Source organism: Tamandua tetradactyla, chromosome 5 (genome assembly GCF_023851605.1).
Source record: "Tamandua tetradactyla isolate mTamTet1 chromosome 5, mTamTet1.pri, whole genome shotgun sequence".
Taxonomy (NCBI): Eukaryota; Metazoa; Chordata; class Mammalia; order Pilosa; family Myrmecophagidae; genus Tamandua; species Tamandua tetradactyla.
The window spans coordinates 65,028,763-65,051,183 of record NC_135331.1 but is presented as its reverse complement, the minus strand read 5'-3'; the positions used below and the strand labels follow the sequence as shown (position 1 = coordinate 65,051,183).

At 37.9% G+C, this 22,421-nt stretch overlaps 1 protein-coding gene across 2 annotated transcripts in view; it reads right to left on the bottom strand.

The window, feature by feature from the left end:
- Positions 1 to 1,277: 1,277 nt before the first annotated feature.
- The window catches only part of LOC143682480 (uncharacterized), a 77,116-nt gene continuing 55,972 nt past the window's right edge, over positions 1,278 to 22,421 (bottom strand). The window contains exons 7-8 of one of the 2 annotated variants that reach the window (XM_077159158.1): positions 1,854 to 1,909; positions 1,278 to 1,448 (exon numbers count right to left, since the gene is read on the bottom strand). In XM_077159158.1, the coding sequence (XP_077015273.1) occupies positions 1,438 to 1,448; positions 1,854 to 1,909 (67 nt within the window). In that variant the 3' untranslated portion in view covers positions 1,278 to 1,437. The remainder of the gene's footprint in view (positions 1,449 to 1,853; positions 1,910 to 22,421) is intronic. The other variant, XM_077159157.1, reaches the window with a different exon arrangement.

Sequence of the window (22,421 nt, the reverse complement as noted above, 5' to 3'; positions counted from 1 at the left end):
TCAGAACAAATAGCGCTCACAATGTAATATTACTAGTGCAAACAGGCAAATCTTTAAATATATATGTGTGATTTGATGCTGATGGTCGTATATTGTCAACAAATGGGGTTTGAAGTTTTAATATGGGAATATATTTTGATGGCATAATTGTAACGACAGAAAAAAATAATCTGGAATAGTTACTCAATTTAAGGAGCTTGTGACAGAATATAAATCAACTCTTTTCCAACATTGATAAAGTCTTGCCTCATGAATCAAAAGTCAGCTGAACTAAACTGTGAGCTATATAGTGAAAATTGTGAATTACGTAAAGGTTGATCCTTAAGATTCAGGATCATTCTCTTTATTATATGACAGTAAGGAAGCTAATCAGAAACAACTATTGAATGCATGGTTATCAAGGGGAAAAATTTTTTCAAAACTGTTTGTATTATGGAAAAAACTCAATGTCTCTACAATGTAAGAAACCAACCTTGTCTCAAATTTTTAAAAAATGTGAATTGGACAGCCAGAATTGTTTATTTGTCACTTATCTTCAGTCTTTTCAATAATCTTTCATTTTAACTTACAAGGAAGGAACATAACCTATTTTCCAATGGAAGATAAGATCCAAGGACAAAATGGAAGTTAGAAGCTTGGAAGAACAGAATTTCTCTAAGTACTTATGGGAGGTTTCACAGTTTGACCATCATCTGTGAAGTAGGTGATGCTCCTGACAGAGCACAGCTGCAAGATCCATGTCCATAGATCACTTCCGGAGGTCCATTTCCATAGATCACTTCCGGAGGTCCATTTCCATAGATCACTTCCGGGGGTCCCTTTCCATAGGTCACTTCCGGGGGTGGGAGGAGGAACAGCACATGTCCCTTTAGGGTATGGATTCACATCTATCACATAAGCAATCGCTAGTCTAGTCACATTGGCTCTTTGTTATGCTTCATCTTAACTGACTCCCTTTTGGTTTATTTCTAGAAAGACTAAATATAGTATAAATAAAGAATGCACAGTTTAGTATTGGTTACTTTCCTTTGCTAAAATTATTCATTTTTGGCATTTTTCTTTTTTTTTTTTTTTTGGAAATTCCGATTTTCTTCCACTTCTGCCATATGTGGTTGGATAATCCTTTATGGTGATGATTGCTGATAATGATGATGGTGATGCTGATGATACGTCTGTAGATGGCTGTAATTAAAAAATCTAAGATGTGTGTCTCTTTGTCCTCTTCCTGGAATAGCAAATTTTACATTCTCTAGTCAAGTGCACCATTTGACTCTATGTCACTGAAAGTGGTGTATTTAATTTTTTGAGATATCTTGGTATAATGCCACAAAAGCTTTTAAAAGAGCATTTTAGGGGAGGAAGTTGTTCTGGCTTTAAAGAACCACACTTATATACAAATCATGGCCTCAAATGATCACTTTTTACATTTCTTGTTCTTCACCTGAGACCTGCAGTTAAAAAAAAAAATGTTTGATTCATTTATTCATTTAGGAAATCCTTATAAAACTTTGAGGTTTATGCTCTCAACAAATGTGATTCTCTCTAATCCTTATTCTCATAAAAAGAAGAAACAGTCACCTGATGTCATGATTAGTTCAGGTATTTGGTGCCAGATCTTAGATTAATGGTCTATATCAGAAATAGCAGAAATGCTTATATTTAGAGATTTTAAAATTAAATCATGGTTCTAAATATGTGTTCATTTCTCTAAATGAAAGAATACCAAGGTCTATCTCTCACATTTATCTTGAGACAACACCATGTATACTTCTCCTTTCTGTTCCAGTGCAGTGCATCCCAAAGACCAAAGAGCATACCAAGCAGGGACTTAGACATGGGTTTTAGGAACTTACTAACAGGAGATGGCTCTTTCTTGATGGCAACTGCTTGGGAAATGGAAATCAGTGATCTGCAAAAAAACAAGAGGAAGGAAAATGCCGTATATAGCAGAGCCTTATGGGAGTTGATTACAAAGAAATCTCACCTGAGTGTCCTGAAAATTGATTACCAACAGTGATTAGGCTCAATGACCATCAATATCTGTGTTGTGGTCACAGAGGCCAGTGTGCCCTCAAAGCTCCACCCTTTCCCCTAAGAGAGAGGAGACCCTGACCCATGGGCTACCACAGCTTACCTCCTGCCTCTCTCTAACCATCCTAATACTGTACCTGTGGATATTGGTATTCACAAGGCTTCAAAACCTTCTACTATAGAGATGACACTTGAGTAGTGAATGGCAGTGTCCAGGTTTTGCGTAATTGGAAATGATGGGGAAGAGCTTCAAGTCTAGATCCCAGGTGAAAGAGACTATTTTGGGCAATAATCTTGAATAATCTTGCTTGCAGGCAGCTTTGAGAAGCACTATGGAGCAGTCACCTACTAGGCCTAATGTGAGGCTGACCATGATTGATGGAACTTACTTTGTGCTCCTGGGGAAGGATGATAAATGGGGTCACATGCTTACTGTAGAGTCATACTGAAAGCAATGAACTGGAGGTGATATGGCAAGACCATCGGTCTGATGGTGTAAGACCTGAGATTGAGTCAGCTCCAAGACTTCTAGCTGGGTCATCCCAGAGAAGTCACTCTATTCTCTCCAAGTCCCAAATTTCTCAACCACATAATGAGATTAATATCATCTTGTGGACAAGTTATGAAGATTACATCCAATAATAATATAAGAAGAAATGGCTTTACGAGATATACACAACTTCATAGTAATGAGTTCTTAAATTTTACTCAGTTATTTATCTCTTGCAGATTATCCTTAAAACTGTGGATCAATCTAGAGCTTTTAGAGGGAAATGGCCTTTCTTGAACTATGTATCATTTTTAGGCCTTTCTTCAAGAGACTTGCTTCAAATTTAATTTGAATTCTTTCAAGTGTAACTGCCTTTCCTGTGCTCAAGAATATGCTCTTGCATTTGCTGTCTTTGATTCTTGCTGCTGAGCTAGTTTCTGCAGACAGGTCCAGGCTGTCCTGGCTTAGACTTCCCTTAGGCCTCTCACCATAACCCCAATCCCTGCTTCACCTCTGGTACTCTTGGGGAACCTGCTTTCTGCTTCTACACAGTGAGTCATTTTGATGTCTTCTACAACCCCATCTTCCTATCCTGTCTCTAAGTATAAAATGAGATTTACTTCTTTCTCTTCAGCTTGCAAGAAAATTCTACACTCTTCATGTTTTGCTTTAAGGGAAGTGGGACGACAAGGTGCCTAGAGGAGAAGTTTAGGTCTCTGCTGAGGGAGTTCTCACAGATGTACCACACAGTCCTCTCCAGCTCTCCTGACACCCCACCCCACCCCTGCTTCCTACCATTGTACTTTTCCCTGATACCGATCATGCTGTTGAATCTGCCACACCACGCCAGGCTCTTTCTTCATTTACAGAGATTTTTCTTCAGGGTCCCCACTTGGACTCTCTCCAGTCTAGCCACTTTTGTCTGTCAGTGCAAACAATATCCAAATTATCCTCTTTGAGCCCTCTGGGCTGAATGAATATCAGTGATTGTGCCTGGAAGCTGGTGTGTATGCCAATAAACTCCTTATGTTAAAGTCCCAGAACCTTGCCTAAGACTCTCATTCACTATAAATAATTCTAATGAAAATAATGAGTTGCTTGGAAAATAAACATTATATATTAGATAGCTTGTATCAGAATATGTGACTCCTCAAAAAAAAATACATTTTTGAATGTTAGTATTCTATAAGGAACACTCCTGACACAGCTGTGCCCATTCTTGGTATATGCATTTTGACTAATAATTTAAGTTAGGCCTCCCAGGACAACATATCGTCATTGGTTCTAAAATAGGCCTTCCTTCCCTACATACCCAGCCTTGCCTTACTGTCTTGGTATAGTGAAGAGTAGATAAATATCTCTTTGCCCCACAGACCCTCAGGACACTTTGTTCATAGGCTAGATCATGGTAGCAAGTATTTTGCTATCTCCTAGCATAAGAAAGGGGCAATTCACAAAGATTTTATAGGAATGTCTTTTCCCATATTACAATATCTTCTCTAATCCTCACTAGCTGAGACATCCCCATTGCTAATACTACCTCGGTTCTGCAAGAACCAAAATCTTTAGCAAGAAAGGTGGAAAAGAATGGGTTTCCCACTCCTCTTTTTGTGAGTTTTTATTTAGATATTTCATGAGATAAAATACCTGCAATTAAGCTGAGAGCTTCTAGTCAAACTTATCTTCCAGGAATCCAGTATGATTTGTTAACAAATAGCATCTGTTCATCAAACATTTCAAGTTATGTGAACATGAAGGAGAAAGGAACTATGCCTTATTCATTAAAGATGAGCTTCCTTGAGGTGGATAGAAAAATACAGGAGAGAATATTTTCCATCATGCATACTTATAGCTCCCAAGAACCACAGGAGGGCTAATTATGCAACTAGATTATCCTAGAACATAAAGATGGAGGAAGATGAGATTGATTCATAGTCTTTCTTTGCTACACAGATGTTTGGAGAAAAGTTAAGTTGGATATGAAAATGATTTCCAAATGGGTTGTAGATTTAAATTTAAAAATTAAAGATTTACAAAACCACAATGAGATGTCATCTCACAACCAATTGAATGGCTAGAATTAAAAAAAACAAACAGAAAAATACAAGTGCTGGAGAGGATGTGGGGAAAGAGGCACACTTATCCACTGTTGGTGGGAATGTCAAATGGTACAACTGCTCTGGAAGGTAGGAAGGTTCTGGTGGTTCTTCAGGAAGCTAAATAAAGAATTGTCATATGATCCAGCAATCTTATTACTAGGGTATATATTCAGAGGAATTGGAGGCAAGTACACAAATGGACATTTGCACACCAGTGTTTATAGCAGCATTATTCGTGATTGCCAAGAGATGGAAACAACCCAAATATCCATCAATGGACAAATGGCTAAACAAGCTGCGGTCTCTCTCTCTCTCTCTGTCTGTATATATATATATATATATACACACACATATACACACACACATATATGCACACACATACACACATATACACACACACATATATGCACACACATACACACATGATGGAACATTATGCAGCTGTAAGATAGAATAAAGTCATGATGCATGTAACAAGGTGGGTGAAACTTGAGGACATTATGGTGAGTGAAATTAGCCAGAAATGAAAGTTCAACTATTCTATATTCTCACTATATGAACTAATATTAATGAGTGAACTTTGAGAGTTAAAATTAAGAACACAGGTTATCAGGAGATAGAAATAGGGTAGAGATTGGGCATTTGGTGCTGAAGGAGTACAGAATGCTCAACGGGAATGATTGCAAAGATCCAGAAATGCACAGCACAATACTATCTGATGGTAGCACAATAATATAAATACACTGAATGAAGCTGAATGTATGGTTTTGAGGGAGGAGGGCTGGAAGCATGTGTGACACCAGGATGAAAGATACAGAGGATGAAGACTGAGGGAGAAGTTTCCTGTACAGCATAACTCTGAAGGTGCTTGCATGGTATTAGTGTGCTGTGTCTGATTGCTACTTAAAACCAGTTCAAACCCAAAACTGATAGAATCTAAAGATTAGATTTGAGTACTCAAATATCTTTAACTTTTTGCTTAAAACACTTTAAACATTGGTCATATAAAGAAAGGTGCCCTTTAATGCAGCAGTGTTAAGGAGTCTTAACAAGACCTTCCAGGGCAAAAACGGTATATTCATTCCCTGGACTACCGCAGGAACTTTTCTTAGAGTGTCCTTCTCTTACCTGTCTACTTTGAAGTGTCAGTGGAAAGTGCTGAGTGCACCTCCTGTCGGAGTCTTCTCTGAAACTCCAGGAGTGGCAGTGAGCATCTTGGGATCCATTTGTCCTTCTGTAAACCTGTCTTAACTTCCTCTCTTTTGTGGTAAGTTGAATAAATTTTCTGTAGCTTATTTTATTTTATTTTTGTATGTTGTATGGCGGTTCACATTTCATTCTTTTTCCATGTGAGTATCCCATTTTTGCTGCACCATTTGTTGAATTTTGGTTTGTTTGTTTTATCGTTTTCTTTGTTTATTTGCTTTTTGGGAAGTGCATGGGCTGGGAATCGAATGCCGGTCTCCCGCATGGCAGGTGAGAATTCTACCACTGAACTACCCTTGTACCCTTATAGCTTATTTTTAATGCCTAAATTTTTATGGCAACAAAGACAGAAATAAAAAACAATTGAAAAAATTCTCACTCGTATACACACAATAAGAAATGTGTCACATAAAGAAAATGCATTTAGAGTACCAGTTTTCTAATTGATGCATATTATTTTCCTAAGTAAAATTGCCAAGGGTGCTTTGAGTATAAAAAAAAATGAAGTAATTCAAGTTAATTCTGGTGATCTTAAATTATAGTATTTTTTTAAATGATTATCATTCCACACACATGGGTCTGGGCAATTTCGTACAATTTGTATCAGACTTCACAGATTTTATTATCCTTTTTAACTTTTACTGAACTGAAAGCACAAAAAGAAGTATAGAGAAGATCTGAAAGCAGTTGCCAGTATCAGAAAGAATATAATATTGAGTCCATCTTTAAAATAATTTAAAAATAAGATTTAAATTTATAAATAAAATGGAGATCAACTTCCAAAATGGCTGAGTGAGCTTGCTTGTTTCACTTATTGAACTGGCTCTCAAACAACAAATATGTGGGAAAAACAACTAAAAGCAACCATTTTAGAATGCTTGTAATTTACCAGTGTCATGGAACAAACTGAAAATCATATATCCAATAAAAACTACTGAAACATGGAATTATGTTTGCTAATCATCTGACCTTAAATAGAGACATAATCTTGGATTACCTAGATGGACCCCCTGTAACCACAAGGGGCTTAAAAGTGGAAGAGGAAGGCAGAAGAGAGGTTTGGAGGGATTCAATGGCAGAAAAGAACTCAATCTGCCATTGGTGTCTTTGAAGATGGAAGGGGTCATGAGTCAGAGAATGTGGTCTTTTCTAGAATCTGGAAAAAGCAAGAAAACAGATTTTCCTTTACAGCCCTCCCCCCCCACTAAAAGGAACACAGCCAGCCGATGCCTTGATTTTAGCCTAGTGAGACTTTTGATCTATGGAACAATAGAATAATAAACTTCTGTTGCTTTAAATCAGTGAGTTTATAGTTATTTGTTAGCAGCCATAGAAAACTAATACATTTGGTAAGACAGCAGGTGACATTTTAACTTGGGCTATTCCTATTTCTTTCCCTTCCCACCTCCATGGTGTAGCAGCCAAAAAGTGGCATCACTGCCGGCAATAAAGAGATTTGACTGCTTTTGGAGTGCTGTTAAAATCACCCTCCCCAGAGAACAGTCTATTTTGTTAGAACTTAACGCTCCCTGGAAAATTTCTATTTTCAGATTGTGGTACTATCTGGTTTTGACTCAAAGCTCAGTTTAACAAGGGGGCAGGGGGTGGGGTGGGGTGGGGAGTGGAGACAGTAGAATAGAAGTAGAGCCTAAAGCCAAGGCATTACAATAGCAAACAGCTGACAACATCTGCACTGCCTGCAGCTGTGATTTCAATTGGGGCAGAGAGGCTGTCCAGAAATGTATAAGAAAATCTTGAGAGCATAAGGAACTAAAAGAAGTGCCAACATATTCTTGGGGATCTGAAAGTCCGTGTGTATTTCCAAGGCTCTGCACATGCCTGGGAAAAGACTTGGGAAAGGAGAAGACACCAACAATTCACCTTTGACTAACCTTGAGGTTCTGGGAAAGCAGAAAGTGAAATGTACAGCTGTCTTGAAAAGTGCCAGATGTTCTCCAGATCTCTTTGGCAAAGGGTGGAGCACACCAGGCAAGGCATTTAAGGAAATCTTCTCACCAACCATCAGTGAACCACTAAATTTTACCGACCCAGGTGTGATCCCTAGGAAGCCAGATTTAAAAAGAAAGATAAAAATCTAAAGAAAAAAAGGGCTGGGCGGGCCACAGTGGCTCAGTGGCAGAGTTCTTGCCTGCCATGCTGGAGATCCGGGTTTGATTCCCGCTGCCTGCCCATACAAAAAAAAGGCTAACAGAAAACTCAGTGGCCACTGAGTTATAGGAAATATAGAATTTACAAAACTAGTCCACGTAAGTGCAAATAGGAACTAGAACAAGAGCAAAAACAAAAACAAAAAAAAACAGCAATGAAAGAAATTTTGTCAGGTAGAGGAATTTAGTACCAGACTTATCACAATATATTATCTAAAAATATCCAGTTTTAAATTAAAATCATAATACATGCAAAGAAACAGCAATGTAGGAAGAAAAATATGATCTTCCTGAGGAGGTTCAGATTTTAGATTTTTTTAGGCAAAGACTTTATTATAAATATATTCAAAGAACTAAAGGGAATCACATCTAAAGAATTAAAGAAAAGTATAGCAATGCTGTGTCACCAAATAGAGAATATTAATAAAAAGATAGAAATTAACAAACAAAATAGACAATTTGAAGTAATAGAATACAATTGCTGAAATGAAAAATACTAGAGGGACTTAACAGTATATCTGAGCTGGCAGAAAAAAAAAAATCGGTGAACTTGAAGATAGCCCAATAGAGAATATCCAGTCTGAGGAACTGAAAGAAAAACAACTTAAAAAAAAATGAACAGAGCCTCTAATATCTGTGGGAAAACCACAACAAGCATGCCAATATATGCCTAACGTGAGTTCAAGAAAAGAAAAAAAGCAGAAAAGGTGTTTGAATAAATAATGGCTGAAAATTTGTAAAAATTGATGAAAAATCCTAATCTACACATAAATTCAACAAACTCTAAGTAGAATAAACTGCAAGGTATATTAAAAAGACTCCTTCAGGCTGAAATGAAAGGATACTAGATAGTAACTAGATTCCACACAAAGTAATAAATAACACTTGCAAATATAATTATACAGGTATTGTACAAGAGAGTATAAAGGTATTTTTGTAATGTTTTTCTTCTCTTATCTCTTTTAAAAGACAACTGCATGAAGCAATGATGATAAAACTGCATTGGTGGATTTATAACATAGAGTGATGAAATGTGTATGATAATAGTTGTACAAGCAAGGGGATGGAACAGAGGTATATGGAAGCAAACATTTTTGTGTGCTATTGAAATTGTTGGTGTTAATTAAAATAGATTGTTTAAATTGGGATGCTAATTGTAATTCCCAGGGCAAACACTAAGAGACTAATTTAAATATATAGTAAACAAAATAGCAAGGGAATTTAAAAGATCACCAGAACATATCCATTTAACACAAAAGAAGGAATAAAAGATTTGAGGAATAGAAGATCAAAAAAGACATGAGATTTGCGGGATTAAGTTAATTCAGAACACACTGTCCACTCTCCACGGCCTCTGAGACAGGGCATTGTATCCTGGGAAAACACTTAAAGAATCTAAAAAATCAAACATAAATTTTCTCCTTTGTGAATCCATAATCATCCATTTCCATTACTCAGGTACATTTTTTTTTTTTTTTGCATGGGCCAGCACCAGGAATTGAACCTGGGTCTCTGGCATGGCCCACGAGAACTCTGCCTGCTGAGGTACTGTTGCCAGCCCTCAGGTACAGTTTGTGTTTTGAGTTTTCCATAGAAGTTTATGCATTCCTCTACTTTGATATACTGTAACATTTGCTTTCGTGTCTTTTCTCTGTATTGAACTGTGAACTCTTTTTGTACAGGACTTATCGCTTGTCCATCTTTCTGTCCCCAAAGATTAACTCACTGTGGCACCTAAAAAGCTCTGGGAAAAATGTCTGTTTTGAAAAAATGTCACCCTATTTTCAATCATGCTGGTATTGTAGGGTTATTTCAGGCCAATGACGTAATTTATAAAAATAACTATTTTTGCTTTCCTTATTTTGAGTAGGTAAAACATCTAGTGAAATAGAAGAAACAGAAATGCTTCTAATGGAGAAGAGAGCATGATTATCTGGTGGGATGTAGTTAAAATAAGTATCACAAAATTCGCATCATTGAGTGCATACTTAAGAGTGTAACAGGGTTTTGCTCCCATCTGCCTTAACTTGGCATTGAAGAACACCTATATTATCCTGAGAATCACGATGTGTTCACCTTGTCCCAGTGACAACATAGATTCATTCTCGTTGTTGGAAACAAGAAAGAAAGAGAATGAAGTTTGGAAACACTGACTTGAGATTGCTTGAAGGTTTGCTGATGGGTGGTTTGGACTGGAAGTTGGAAGGTGCAATAATGATGAACTCTTTCTGTTTTTCTACAAATAAATAATTTTTGCATGTCTTTTCCATGTGTAATTTCATCAAAAAGGTAAACATGTTGAGTGTGCAAAGACTGTGCAGTGACATTTAGAGGATGTTTTTAAGGTTGTGTTTTGTAGAAATGCAGGGACAGTGCTATGATGACCCAGTCTCTTTTCTGCTCCCAGGGCATGCAAGAATAGTTCAGTGGTGGAATTCTTGCCTGCCACGTTGGAGACCCAGGTTCGATTCCTGGCCCGTGTACTCCTCCCCACCCCCCCCCCCCAAAAAAAACCAGTTCAGCAAATGGTGCTGCAATAAAGGGATAATCGCATGGAAAAAGAATGAAATGAGACCCCTATCATACAGCATAGAGAAAAAAAAGTGTCTGCTCCCAAAGTAAGAAAAGGACTTCTAGGCAAGAGGTTGTTAGGTCCATGGCTTCTAAATGGCAGGGAGTAATGCAGTTTCTGAAAAGGCAACTTTGAAAGCCTTTATGCTAGGCATTGAACTGAGGGTGCTTCAGATATTAGAACTCTGCTGCCCCAGAGAAAGGAACTGAGGATTCAAAATGGTGGCTCTCGGGATTCTTACTTGGAGTAAAGAAACTTTATGCATTAGAAAAGTAAGAAAAAATAATGCATGCAGTTTTCCTAAATCTATGGATATTTATATATCCTCTTCATAACTTTTGCCAAACCTTTATGCTACCTATGCTATTATTTACTTAATATTTTTTTTTAAATTCCTTTGCTTTGTGAAAGGACCTTTGTCTTCTGATGCCCAGAGAGGCCGAAGGTAGTCAGCTATTCCCCACAAAACACGATCAACATTAACCAAACAAAAGTCAATGTCAGCCTAATGCTTCCCGATCAGTCACGAGGTTATGAAGCTGGTCATTATAGCATTCTTATCTGAAAATAGTAATATTTGGTCAATTAACATTTATTTTCCATCCAATTAAGAAAAGGCACTATCATCCCTGCCTTTATCAGCAGACTGAGCCAATAACAAGTAAAATATTTCAATCCTCAAATAGTGTGGTTTTAGTAATTTTCTATTTTTTGTTCCTTTAAAATACTTGTATTTTTAATTTGATCAGTCAATCTATTAAAGTCTGCCTCCCACGCACCTTTTCCCAAGCAAACTTTGTCTCGATGTTTTCACCTGAGTCTTCACTTAGATTACATATTTTAACAGTAAGCTTTATACCCCCACCTTAAATAGAAACCCACCTGCCAAATATATATCTTAAATGCAGTGAAAAGAATATATTACTAGTAAATGTTGTTAAATTCCATTGCCTGCTTACCTTTGAGCCTGACATTTTCTCTCTTTCTTAAAATCTATTGGCAAATATTAGAGATGTAATAAGATACCCCAGCACTAAATAGATTTTTTTCTGGACTAATCAAAAGAAATAAGGCAGAATTTAAAAGGAGAAATTTTCTACCCATGTGATTCGTTGTTATTTAATGCACCACTTAAAATATCTTTTACACAACCCACATTTTGCAAAATGCTCTACTAGTGAGAACTGGCCAATTTCTTTGCTCTTTTTAGAGACACTTACTTGCAGTATAGAAAATGTGTGGACTTACATCACTGAGCTTAGCTGAGCCCATGTAGTGTGTGAACCTGCATAAGGTGGTGCTGCTGATTTGCTGCTGGTTCCTAAACAGTGTAATAGTCTGCAACAGGTCAAGTCCATCTTATTGAAAGGACAGCTGGTTCTTTTAGTTATTGCATATTACTTTAAAGTAAAGTAGTATTTATGTGGCTAAACTCTCTTTTGATACTTTAATCACCCATTTAGTTTTCACAATAGTTGAATTTATAGAACATTAGCGTTGGAAAGTTCACGGAAGACCTTGAAACTCAACTGCACATTTTCACATTAAAAAAAAACTGAACCCAGATAGGAGAAGCCCATTTCCCCAGGTCTCACAGCTAGTTCAGGGCAGAGTCACACACTAGAATCCAGTCCAGTGGCTTTTCCTCTGTACAGTGCTTCCCAATCCTGGCTGCACAGTCAAATCACCTAAGGAGCTTAGAAATAGTGACAACTGGACCCCACTGCCCCAGACCAATTAAAAGCAGAATCTCTGGGGAATGAGACTAGAGCATTGATAGTTTTAAAATCTCCCCAGGTGATACTAAAGTGAAGCCACGGTTGAAAATCACATTTGATGTCACTCTCTTTGCAGAATGAAAATATTTTAGAATATTATCTGATGGATTTAAAAAAAAATTCATGATTTTTTTTTGCCTTTGCTCTCCAAGCATAGATGCTGAAACATGCATTGCTTTAGGGTGGGGTAGTTAAAAACCAAGGACAAAAAAGTCATCGTTTTAGCTTTGATTTTTAAAATAGACTTCTGAAAGCATATAGTAAAAAGAGTAGTTTTAAAAGGTAGACTTTCAATGACAAGAATTAGGCACTTGAGAGAAAGAAGTTCTTCTGAATGCCAAAGTTTTTCTTTTAAGTATCAAAAGTTAGATCACGGTGGGCTCCGATAGAGGGTGTAAGAAGTAAACCACAGAATAGAAAGGATTAAATATATTTTGAAAATTCCCACAAAAAAATTAGGGTAAAATCCCCAAGGAAGACAATGTTCCTGGGTTGAGGAGTGCAGAATTCAGGTAGAGCTGGAAGAAAGCAGTAAGATATGTGTGTCTTGTTCTGGTTCCCTGGCACAGGCCTGATAGTACTTACACCAAAACTACCTCCTTCTCTTCCCTTTCCACTTTGCCCCAGTCGAAATCCAAGGGATGCTGAATATCTGCTGTCAGGTAGATTTGGAGGTTAAAATAAAAAGGAGAAAATATTAAGATATCATATATCTGATAAGGGTTTAATACTCAGAATATATAGAAATCCTACAACTTGACTGCAAAAAGACAAACCATCCAATTTAAAAATGGACAAAGGACTTAAACAGGCATTTCTCCAATGACTGATAAGCACAGGAAAAGATTCTGAATATCATTAGTTAGGGAAAATTATTACTATTATTATTATTATTAGAGACATGCAAGAAAAAAACACAATGAGATACTATTTTGCACAATAAGACGTCTAGTATTAAAAAAAAACCCAGAAAATAGGAAGTGTTGGTGAGGATGTAGATAAATTAGATTGGTAGGAGTGTAAAATGGTGCAGCTGCTAAGGAAAGCAGTTTAGTGGGTCCTCAAAAAAGTTAAACATAGAATTATCATATGACCCAGCAGTTCTACTCCTAGGTATATACCCAAAATAACTGAAAGCAGATATTTGAACACCAAGATTCACAATAGCCAAGAGGTGGGAAAAACTGTTGAATGGTTAAACAAAATGAGGGATATACATAAGATGGAATATTATTCAGCCATAAAAATGAATAAAGTGCTTATACATGTTAGAACATGGATGCTGCTTGAAAATATTTTACTGAGTGAAATAAGGAAGACACTACAAGACAAATGTTACATGATTCCATTTATATCAATATATCTAATATGAGTAAACATATAGAGACAGAAAGTAGATTAGAGGTTACCAGGGGCTAGAGGGTGGAGATTGGGGTATCATTGCTTAATTGGTACAGAGTTTCTGTTGTGGGTGATGAAGTTTTTTGATGACGGATGGGATGATAATAGTGCAACATAGCAAATGTAACTGGTGGTTTGGAACTGAATGTACCGCAGAACACCGTGTATTTAAAGCTAACCCATGTTTGTGAGTGCCAGCCTATTGTAAGTAGGATTTTATGAGGTTACTTTAGTTAAGGCATGGCCCAGGGTGGGTCTTAATCTTTCTGCTGGAATCCTTTATAAACCGTACGAACACAAGGAGAAAGAAAGCCACAGAAGCAAGAAACTGAAAGCAATGCATCCTGGAAGAGAAGGCAGAGACCAGCAGATGCTACCATGTACCTTGTCCTGCGGTGACAGAGGAGTCCAAGGTGACTGGACCATCTTCAGGAAGAAAGCATTTGTTTTGATGACTCCTTGATGTGGACATTTTCATAGCCTCAAAACTATAAGCTTGCAATCTAGTAAATTCTCATTGTTAAAAGCCAACCCTTTTCATGGTATATTGCTTTCAGCAGCCTAGCAAACTAAAACGGTAATTAATGCCACTAAAATACACATGTAAATGCGGTTAAACTGGCATATATATGCTAACATGATTTAAAAAATAAATGCAAGAGGAACTTTCACCCCAATCCTTTTGGAGACGATTTTGTAGACTGGAAGGAGAGTGCGAACATTCTCACATCCCAAAGCTTTATTAATTGCTAGAATTACATAAAAAAAAAAAAAAAGATGAGGAAGAAGTTTCACAAATGCTAGCCATAAGCTAAAAATTCTAGCACAAGGTCTTGAATTTGTGACTGCCACATAAACGTTAGCTCTTAGAAATACTACAAAGTGTCTGCTTCATACATAGTGACTCTCCTGAGCTAAATAATGTGGATAGATGTAAGAACTGGAAAGAGTTAAGTATGGGTAAAGCAGAGGCAGGGAGGGGCCTTTTCTTCCCCCAAAAGTTAGAGTATTAGAATAATAATGCTTGATAAGATCGATTCGCTCTTTGTCAATTTATTTCCCTCACACCAGTGGGCCATTTCCTGTAATTATTGTTTATAATTTATTGAGAGAAAAGACATAGCTTTAGTTTCCTTGATTCTAAAGTAAGCACCATGTAGTGGGTTGGTTTAAATAACAGGGATTTATTGGCTCACAGTTTGGGAGCTTGGAGAAGCCCAAATCAAGGCATCATCAAGGTGATACTTTCTCCCAGAAGACTGGCCTTCTGGGGCTGGCTGCCAGCGATACTTGGTCCTGGGTTTTGCAGTCACCCAGCATTGCACATGGCAGCCTCTCTTGGCTTCCCCCTTCTCTACTGTGTTCCCTTGACATTCTGCTTCTGGCTGGTCCCTCAGGCCTCCCCTTTAAGGCCTTCAGCAACAGGATTAAAACCCATTCTGAGTCCGCTGGGCCAACCCCTAACTGAGGTGACCTCATCAGCAGGTCCTATTTACAGGGCACTAATACCCAGAAGAATGGATTAAGTCTAAGAGCACATTTTTTGGTGTTACATAAGGCCAACCCGCCAAAGACACAAAGCTTTTTAAAAATGTGTTTTAGACAGATAATGGTTTAAAAGCAGGGGAAAGAGATCTACTGATTGAATGGGTGTGCTGCAAAAGAGAAATAAATGAACATTTTAAAGCACAATCTTTCATTGAATGAGTCACTTCGAAAAATGATGAGCATTATATCCTGTGAATACTTAATATAACTTTCATTTGAAAGGTATTCTACATCTTTTACTTAGTAATCAATTGGGTTGTCTTTATTTTTATTTTAGAAAAGCGAAGAGAGTGTCCATAATTCTTCAGAAGACGACAGGCCAATACACAGCTACTTAGCTGAATTTTATAGCTCTGTGTGAGAATAAATAACACATTCATATTAGTTCCTTTTATAATCCACAATTTGGGAAACAAGGGTTTGCTATGTTACCAGCTTTCTATATTATATTTATGCATAGGATATATCTTTTGCCTAATGATGACTTTATGAGCTGTGGATTAAGACTCTGTATAACTGAGATCATAAGTCTGAGCTGAGATACTGTTTTAAGTGCTTATAGTAGAGTTCGATTCAGATTAAATTCAATTTAATATTTCATAAGAAATCTATCAGAATATTTCTATGAATGCATATTTGCAAACATGTGAACACATACTCTACTATTAAGAGGAGGGTGAGACTGGCATACTAATATCATGGTATTTTTGCTAAAGGTCCCAAGAATACCAGAATCCACAATTTTCTGGAAGGAGATCATTGAAGAAAATGGTGACCTATTAAACAAAATGACATATTATTACAAATTAGATCCCGGCCCATAAATCCACTGACAAAGTCTAGTAACCTTTGCTGAAATTTAGTAGAACTTGTGCCTAAGCTGGCTGTAGGAGTGGCTGTCATCCTACCGAGCCAACTTGACATCTGGAAAGGCGCTGCCTATGACACTAAAGCTACCACTGCCAGTGTTCCATTTGCCTAGTGCTAAGTCCCCCTTGATTCCCTGCCACAGAGCTTCCCAGATTATTCCAAGCTGGCATGTGTGTGTGTGTGTGGGGGGGGGGTGTAGAGGGGGTGAGGAAGAGAAAGAAACTAGTATTCTTACCATTTCCCAAGTGGAAGAAAGAGACTTAAATAAAGGAAAAACATAACCCCCTCAAGATTCCATCCATAGAAAACTCAGCCTAGTCAGTAATTTGTGTCCCAGTGAGGGAAAGGGAGGTCTGAGCTGCTGGCATTTGGTCTTATTTGGTCAGAGGAAGCAGGGAAGGTCTGGATAGAAAAGATGCTATGAGCATCCCTGATTCAGTTTGCTAAAGCTGCTAGAATGCAATATACCAGAAATGGGTTGACTTTTACAAAGATTTATTAAGTTACAGGTTTACACTTCTAAGGCCATAAAAATGCCCAAATTAAGGCACCAACAAGAGGAAACAGGGTTTCTCTATCAGTTGGGAAGGCAGGTGGCGGGCATCTCCTGGTCCTTTGCTCCTGGGTTTGTTGCTTTCAGATTCTGATTCCAGTGGTTTTGTATGTTGGCTCTTCAAGCATCTCCAAGCATCTGTATCTGAGTTTTCTTCAAAATGTTCTCTTTTTAAAGGACTCTACAAAGCTAATTAAGACACGCCTTGAATGGGTGGAGTCACTTCTCCAAGGAAACCACCTGTGCCAGTTTGAAGCGATTCTGTACCCCAGAAAAGCCATGTTTTAATCCTGATCCAATCTTGTGAGGGCAGTCATTTCTTTTAATTCAGATTCGATACTATAGGGCAGAAACATCTGATTAGATTATCACCATGGAGATATGGTCTCTCAGTTGTGGGTGACCTTTTGAGGAGATAGGAAATGTGACTCCACCCATTCAAGGTGGGTCTTGATTAGTTTGCTAGAGTCTTTAAAAGGGGAAACATTTCAGAGAACAGTTGCTGCAGAGCCAACAGAGAGAGCCAAAGTAGACATTTGGACATCGAGACAGAAATAGCCCAGGTGCTAAGCAAGGACTCATAGAAATAGTCAGAACCTAAAGAGAAGAAATCTCCAGCCCCAGCAGATGCTAAGCTAAAATCTGAAACCCAAAGTTCTGCCTGGAGCAGCTAAGTGAAGGCACACAGACACTTATAGAGGAAACCACTGGCATGAGAAGCTAGAAGCAATGGAACCAGGAACAAGGACCAGCTACTTACATGCCTTCCCAGACCACCCTTCCTTGAGCCCAGGTATTATTTCTGGATGCCTTAGTTCAAACATTTTCTTGGCACTAGAACTGTAAACATGTAATTTATTAAATCTGCTTTTTAAAAGCCATTCTGTTTCTGGTATATTGCATTCCAGCAGCTTAACAAACTCATACAAAGCCTAATCAAGAGGTCCCACCCACAATTGGTGGGTCACATCTCTGTGGAAGCCACCTAATCAGAAGTTTCCACCCAGCAAAGGGTCTGCTCCCAGAAGATTGGATTAAGAGAACATGGTTTTTCTGAGGTTCATAACTTTCAATCCAACACAATCCCCAAGGCTAATATCTGTCACATGGAGAAGTTCATGACTCAGTGAGATTTTTTGGTGTTCACAAAATATTTTTAGCCATTAACAATTATTTCTTCAGACTCATGAGACATGATTTTTTTAAAAAGTTTGTTTTTTTTCCCCCAGCAATAGAAATCTGAGTTCAAGGAGGACAGATCAATATCACTCATCCATTCAATACTCATTGAGAAAAATACTTAGTACTTTGGGGGGGATAAAGAGATATTAAAATGAATCTTGCCCTTGAAAAACTTGAATTTTAGTAGACATTGTTAAAAATGGCTAGAATATAAATTATAAAGGGTAGAGTACCATCAAATCTATACATCTCAAGGACACTGAGAGTTTAGAGAAAATAAAGGTTTTTTTTTTAGTAACAGTAGATTCCAATATGAGTCTTATAAAGTGGTATACATAATATATTTTGGGGTGACCTTTCAGAAATTCCAAAGAGAATTCAAAGAATATGTTTTCTTCCAAACAGAAAAAAAAAGCAGATGCGAAAATACACACTTCACCTGCATGATTCAAATATCGATTCATCTGTTCCAAAGCTCTGAAACTAATTAGAAATTTTGTTTCATGCCTCCAATTAGCCTTTTTAAAAGATGGGTATCTATTAGCACAGTTTGGTAACATAATGACAAGTAACTAGTTATAATTGTTCTATTCTGAAATGAAATAATAATGGGAAGTAAATGACTTCTGAAGGAATTGAAAATCGAGCTTGCTAACTTAACTTTAAAAATGTAGTATAGGGAAAGCATTTAGGAATCTTCCTCTTTGGATGTATAAAGGACTTGAAGAAAATAAAACACTTTTTTTTTTTTGCTTTTGTTCATCCTAATTAGTTTTTCCCTACCCTTTCTCGTTTTCTCACCCAACACATTTGTAGTTTAAGCATTTATGTTTCCACTAGAATATACGGGAAAATATTAGGGTGATTTAGGTACCTGAAAACTGAGGAAAATTCTGTTCAAGATGGGATTAACTATACTATTTGAGAGTTTTAAACAATTAATTGGAAGTTGCAGAAGGCAGATAGCTCAATATTAGAAAGAACTTTTCTAGAGATTAGGTCAGACCAAAATAGCTTTATAGGATGTTTCTAAATCCCTCAAATTGTTAAAATGTGAACTGCAAAAATCTCTTATTGCATGTGATGGAAAAGATTCAAGCATTCATTGAGAGCTGGTGAGAGGCTGGGTTAGTTGATACACAAGGTCCCTTCACATTCTGAATGTGCTTCTACCATAGAAATGTTTCCGAACAGAGGAGCAATTTGCATTATGCTCTTCTCTCATGAAATAATAGATTTTTATATAGATTAATCCACACAAATTAATCCCTGCTACTGTTTTGAACTGAGTGATCCAAATAACCATGAAAATACATACAAGTACCATTCAAGGAAAACTGAAATTGGGGCAGAAAATTAGATATGAGATGCTAAGTGGTGTAAGGGCATTTTAAATGCCTATTCCTTCAAATATATTGGAAAAGTAAATAATTCAGAAGGATGAATGAGACTAAAGGTTTGGTGGAAGCGTAAATTTGGTTCTGTTGAGTTAAATAGAGCATGGTCAAAAGTCAGTCATCTCTGATGTCAGGGCATAAAATTACAAAATAAAAATACCTCTATTGCTGCTAAAAATCCCTGCAAATTTTCCAATGCAATAAGTCTGTCAGTGTGTTAAGGCCACAGAAGAGATTGGTTCAGATATCTAGGTATTACAGAAGATAGAAAGAAATGTTACACAGGTCAAGTGAGCATATATATATATGAATGATATAAATCATTATTGTATTTATTGGACAAGTCGCCACTAATGGCTTTCCACAGTAAATACATAGATTCAATTTTAGGTTTAACGTTAAGTCCAGGGAGAGATGGGGCAAAATGGTGGTGTAGGGAGGTTTGGAATTTATTTAGTTCTCTAGAGTAGCTAGTAAATAGCCAGGAATTGTCTGGAACAACTGCTTGGGAGACTTCTGTGACCAGACACACATCATACACCATTCTGGAATGGGTAGAAGGGCTGAGATCACAGTAAACTTTTCTGAACTGTGGATGCTGGCATCCTTCCCCCACTGGCTGTTTGGAGACACTTCTCCATGAGAAAAAGAAGCAGTATCTCCTAGAAGCAAGGAAAGGAGAGATCAAGCAAGCTCCGCTTTGATTTAATTAACAAATTCAGACTGCTGAATACAAGCTTTGAGCACAAACAAATCCAGAGCAAGCACTGAAGGAACTGAGAGTCTCTCCCAGCAGAGGCATTTGGAGTCAGCTGAGCTCAGAATACTGGAAAAGGGCTGTACCCCTAGAAGAGAGACACTGGGTGAGAGCACTGGGTACCCAGAGAGCTGGGTACCAACTCTGGCTATTGATTGGCAAACCCTGAGTGGGGAGTGGGCCAAAGACAGGCTCTGAAAAGGATTTTTAAAAGTATATTTTATTGAGAATTATCGATACACATACAGTCCAATCATATTATACAGTCAATGGCTCACAATATTATCACATAGTTGCGTATTCTTTATCTTGGTCATTTTTAGAACATTTGCATCACCTCAGAAACAAAAAACCTCACACAACCCATACCCCATACCCCTCCTTCTCATTGACCACCAGCATTTCAATCTATCTAAATTTTACCCTTTATCTCCCCCTATTATATTTATTTGTTATCCTTTTAAAAAAAATTTTTTTTACTCATCTGTCCATACTCTGGATAAAAAGAACTTCAGACAAAGATTTTCACAATCATACAGTCACATTGTAAAAGCTAAACAGTTATATAATCGTTGTTAAGACTCAAGCCTACTGGAACACAGTTCAACAGTTTCAGGTACTTCCCTCCAGCAACTCCAAAACACCATAAACTAAAAAAGGATATCTATGTAATGCATAGGAATAGCCTACAAGATAACCTCTAAACTCTGAAATCTCTCAGCCACTGAGACTTCATTTTGTTTCATTTCTCTCTTCCCCCTTTTGGTCAAGAACACTTTCTCATTCCCATGAACCCAGATCCTGGCTCATCCCCGGAGTCAGGTCTCATGTTGCCAAGGAGATTTACACCCCTAGGAGTCATGTCTCACATGGCGGTGGGAGGACAGTGAGTTCACCTGCTGAGTTGGCTTAGAGAGAGAGGCCACATCTGAGCAACAAAAGAGGTTCTCTGTTGACTCTTAGGCATAATTATAGGTAGTATTAGCTTCTCCTTTGCAGGAATAGGTTTCACAAGGGTGAGATGCATGATCGAGGGCTCAGCCTATTGAATTAGTTGCTCCACTGTTTATGAGAATATCAGGAATTCCCCAGATGGGGAAGTTGAATATTTCCTCCTTTTTCCTGAATCCTCCAGGGGAACTTTTTTTTTTTTTTCAATCTTTTTGAGTTGTGTAATATAACATATATACAATGCAAAGAAAGAAACAAGCAATAGTTTTCAAAACACTCCTCAACAAGTAGTTACAGGACAAAACCCAGTGCTTGTCATGGGCCACCACACTATCCTCTCAGATTCCTCCCTCTAGCTGCTCCAGAGTATAGCAGACTAGAAGAAATAAATTTTTTTTTAATCATCACAATTGACTTTTTTTTCTTTTTTGTGGGAAATAATAAATATACAAAAAGCAATTAATTTCAAAGCACAACACAACAATCAGCTGTAGAACAGACCTCAGAGTTTGGCATAGGCCACATTTCCACAATTCTAGGTTTTCATTTTTATCACTCCAAGATGCCAGAGACCTGGTATCATATTCATCATCATATTCACCTGCCAGAGATGAACCATATTCATTTGCTAAACGCTACCCTCTCTGCACAATTCCACCACCACCTCCAGTCTTTCCAACCCCACTCTTCAAGGACACCTGGGCTAAAGCAACTCCAACTCCTTCACGTTAGAAGGGACTGTCAACAATATGGGGCAGAGAGAGGGAACCAGCCAATGCCCTGGAGAGGCTGGACTCTCTAGGCTCCAGGACTTATCTGGTCCAGGGACCCATCTGGAGGTTGTAGGTTTCTGGAAGTTACCCTGGGGCATGGAACCCTTGCAGAATCTTACATATTGTCCCAGGTGTTCTTTAGGATTGGCTGGAATGATCCTGCTTGGGGGTTGGCAGGTATGCTAGGTAGCAAGGTCTAATTGAAGCTTGTGTAAGAGTAACCTCCAGAGTAGCCTCTTGATTCTATTTGAACTCTCTCTGCCAGTGATACTTTATTAGTTACACTTCTTTTCCCCTTTTTGGTCAGGATAGAATTGTTGATCCCATGGTGCCAGGGCCGGACTCATCCCTGGGAGTCATCTCCCACGCACCCAGGGAGACTTTCACCCCTGGATGTCATGTCCCATGGAGTGGGGAGGGCAATGATTTTGCTTGCAGAGTTGAGCTTAGAGAGAGTGAGGCCACATATGAGCAACAAAAGAGGTCCTCCAGAAGTAACTCCTAGGTATACCAATAGGTAGGCTATTTATTACCTACATAAGTTTCACAAGAGTAAGCCTCAAGATCAAGGGCTTAGCCTATCAAGCCGGGTGTTCCCAATATTTGACACAGCACCGGAGGACTCCCCCAAAGGGACTTTGAAAT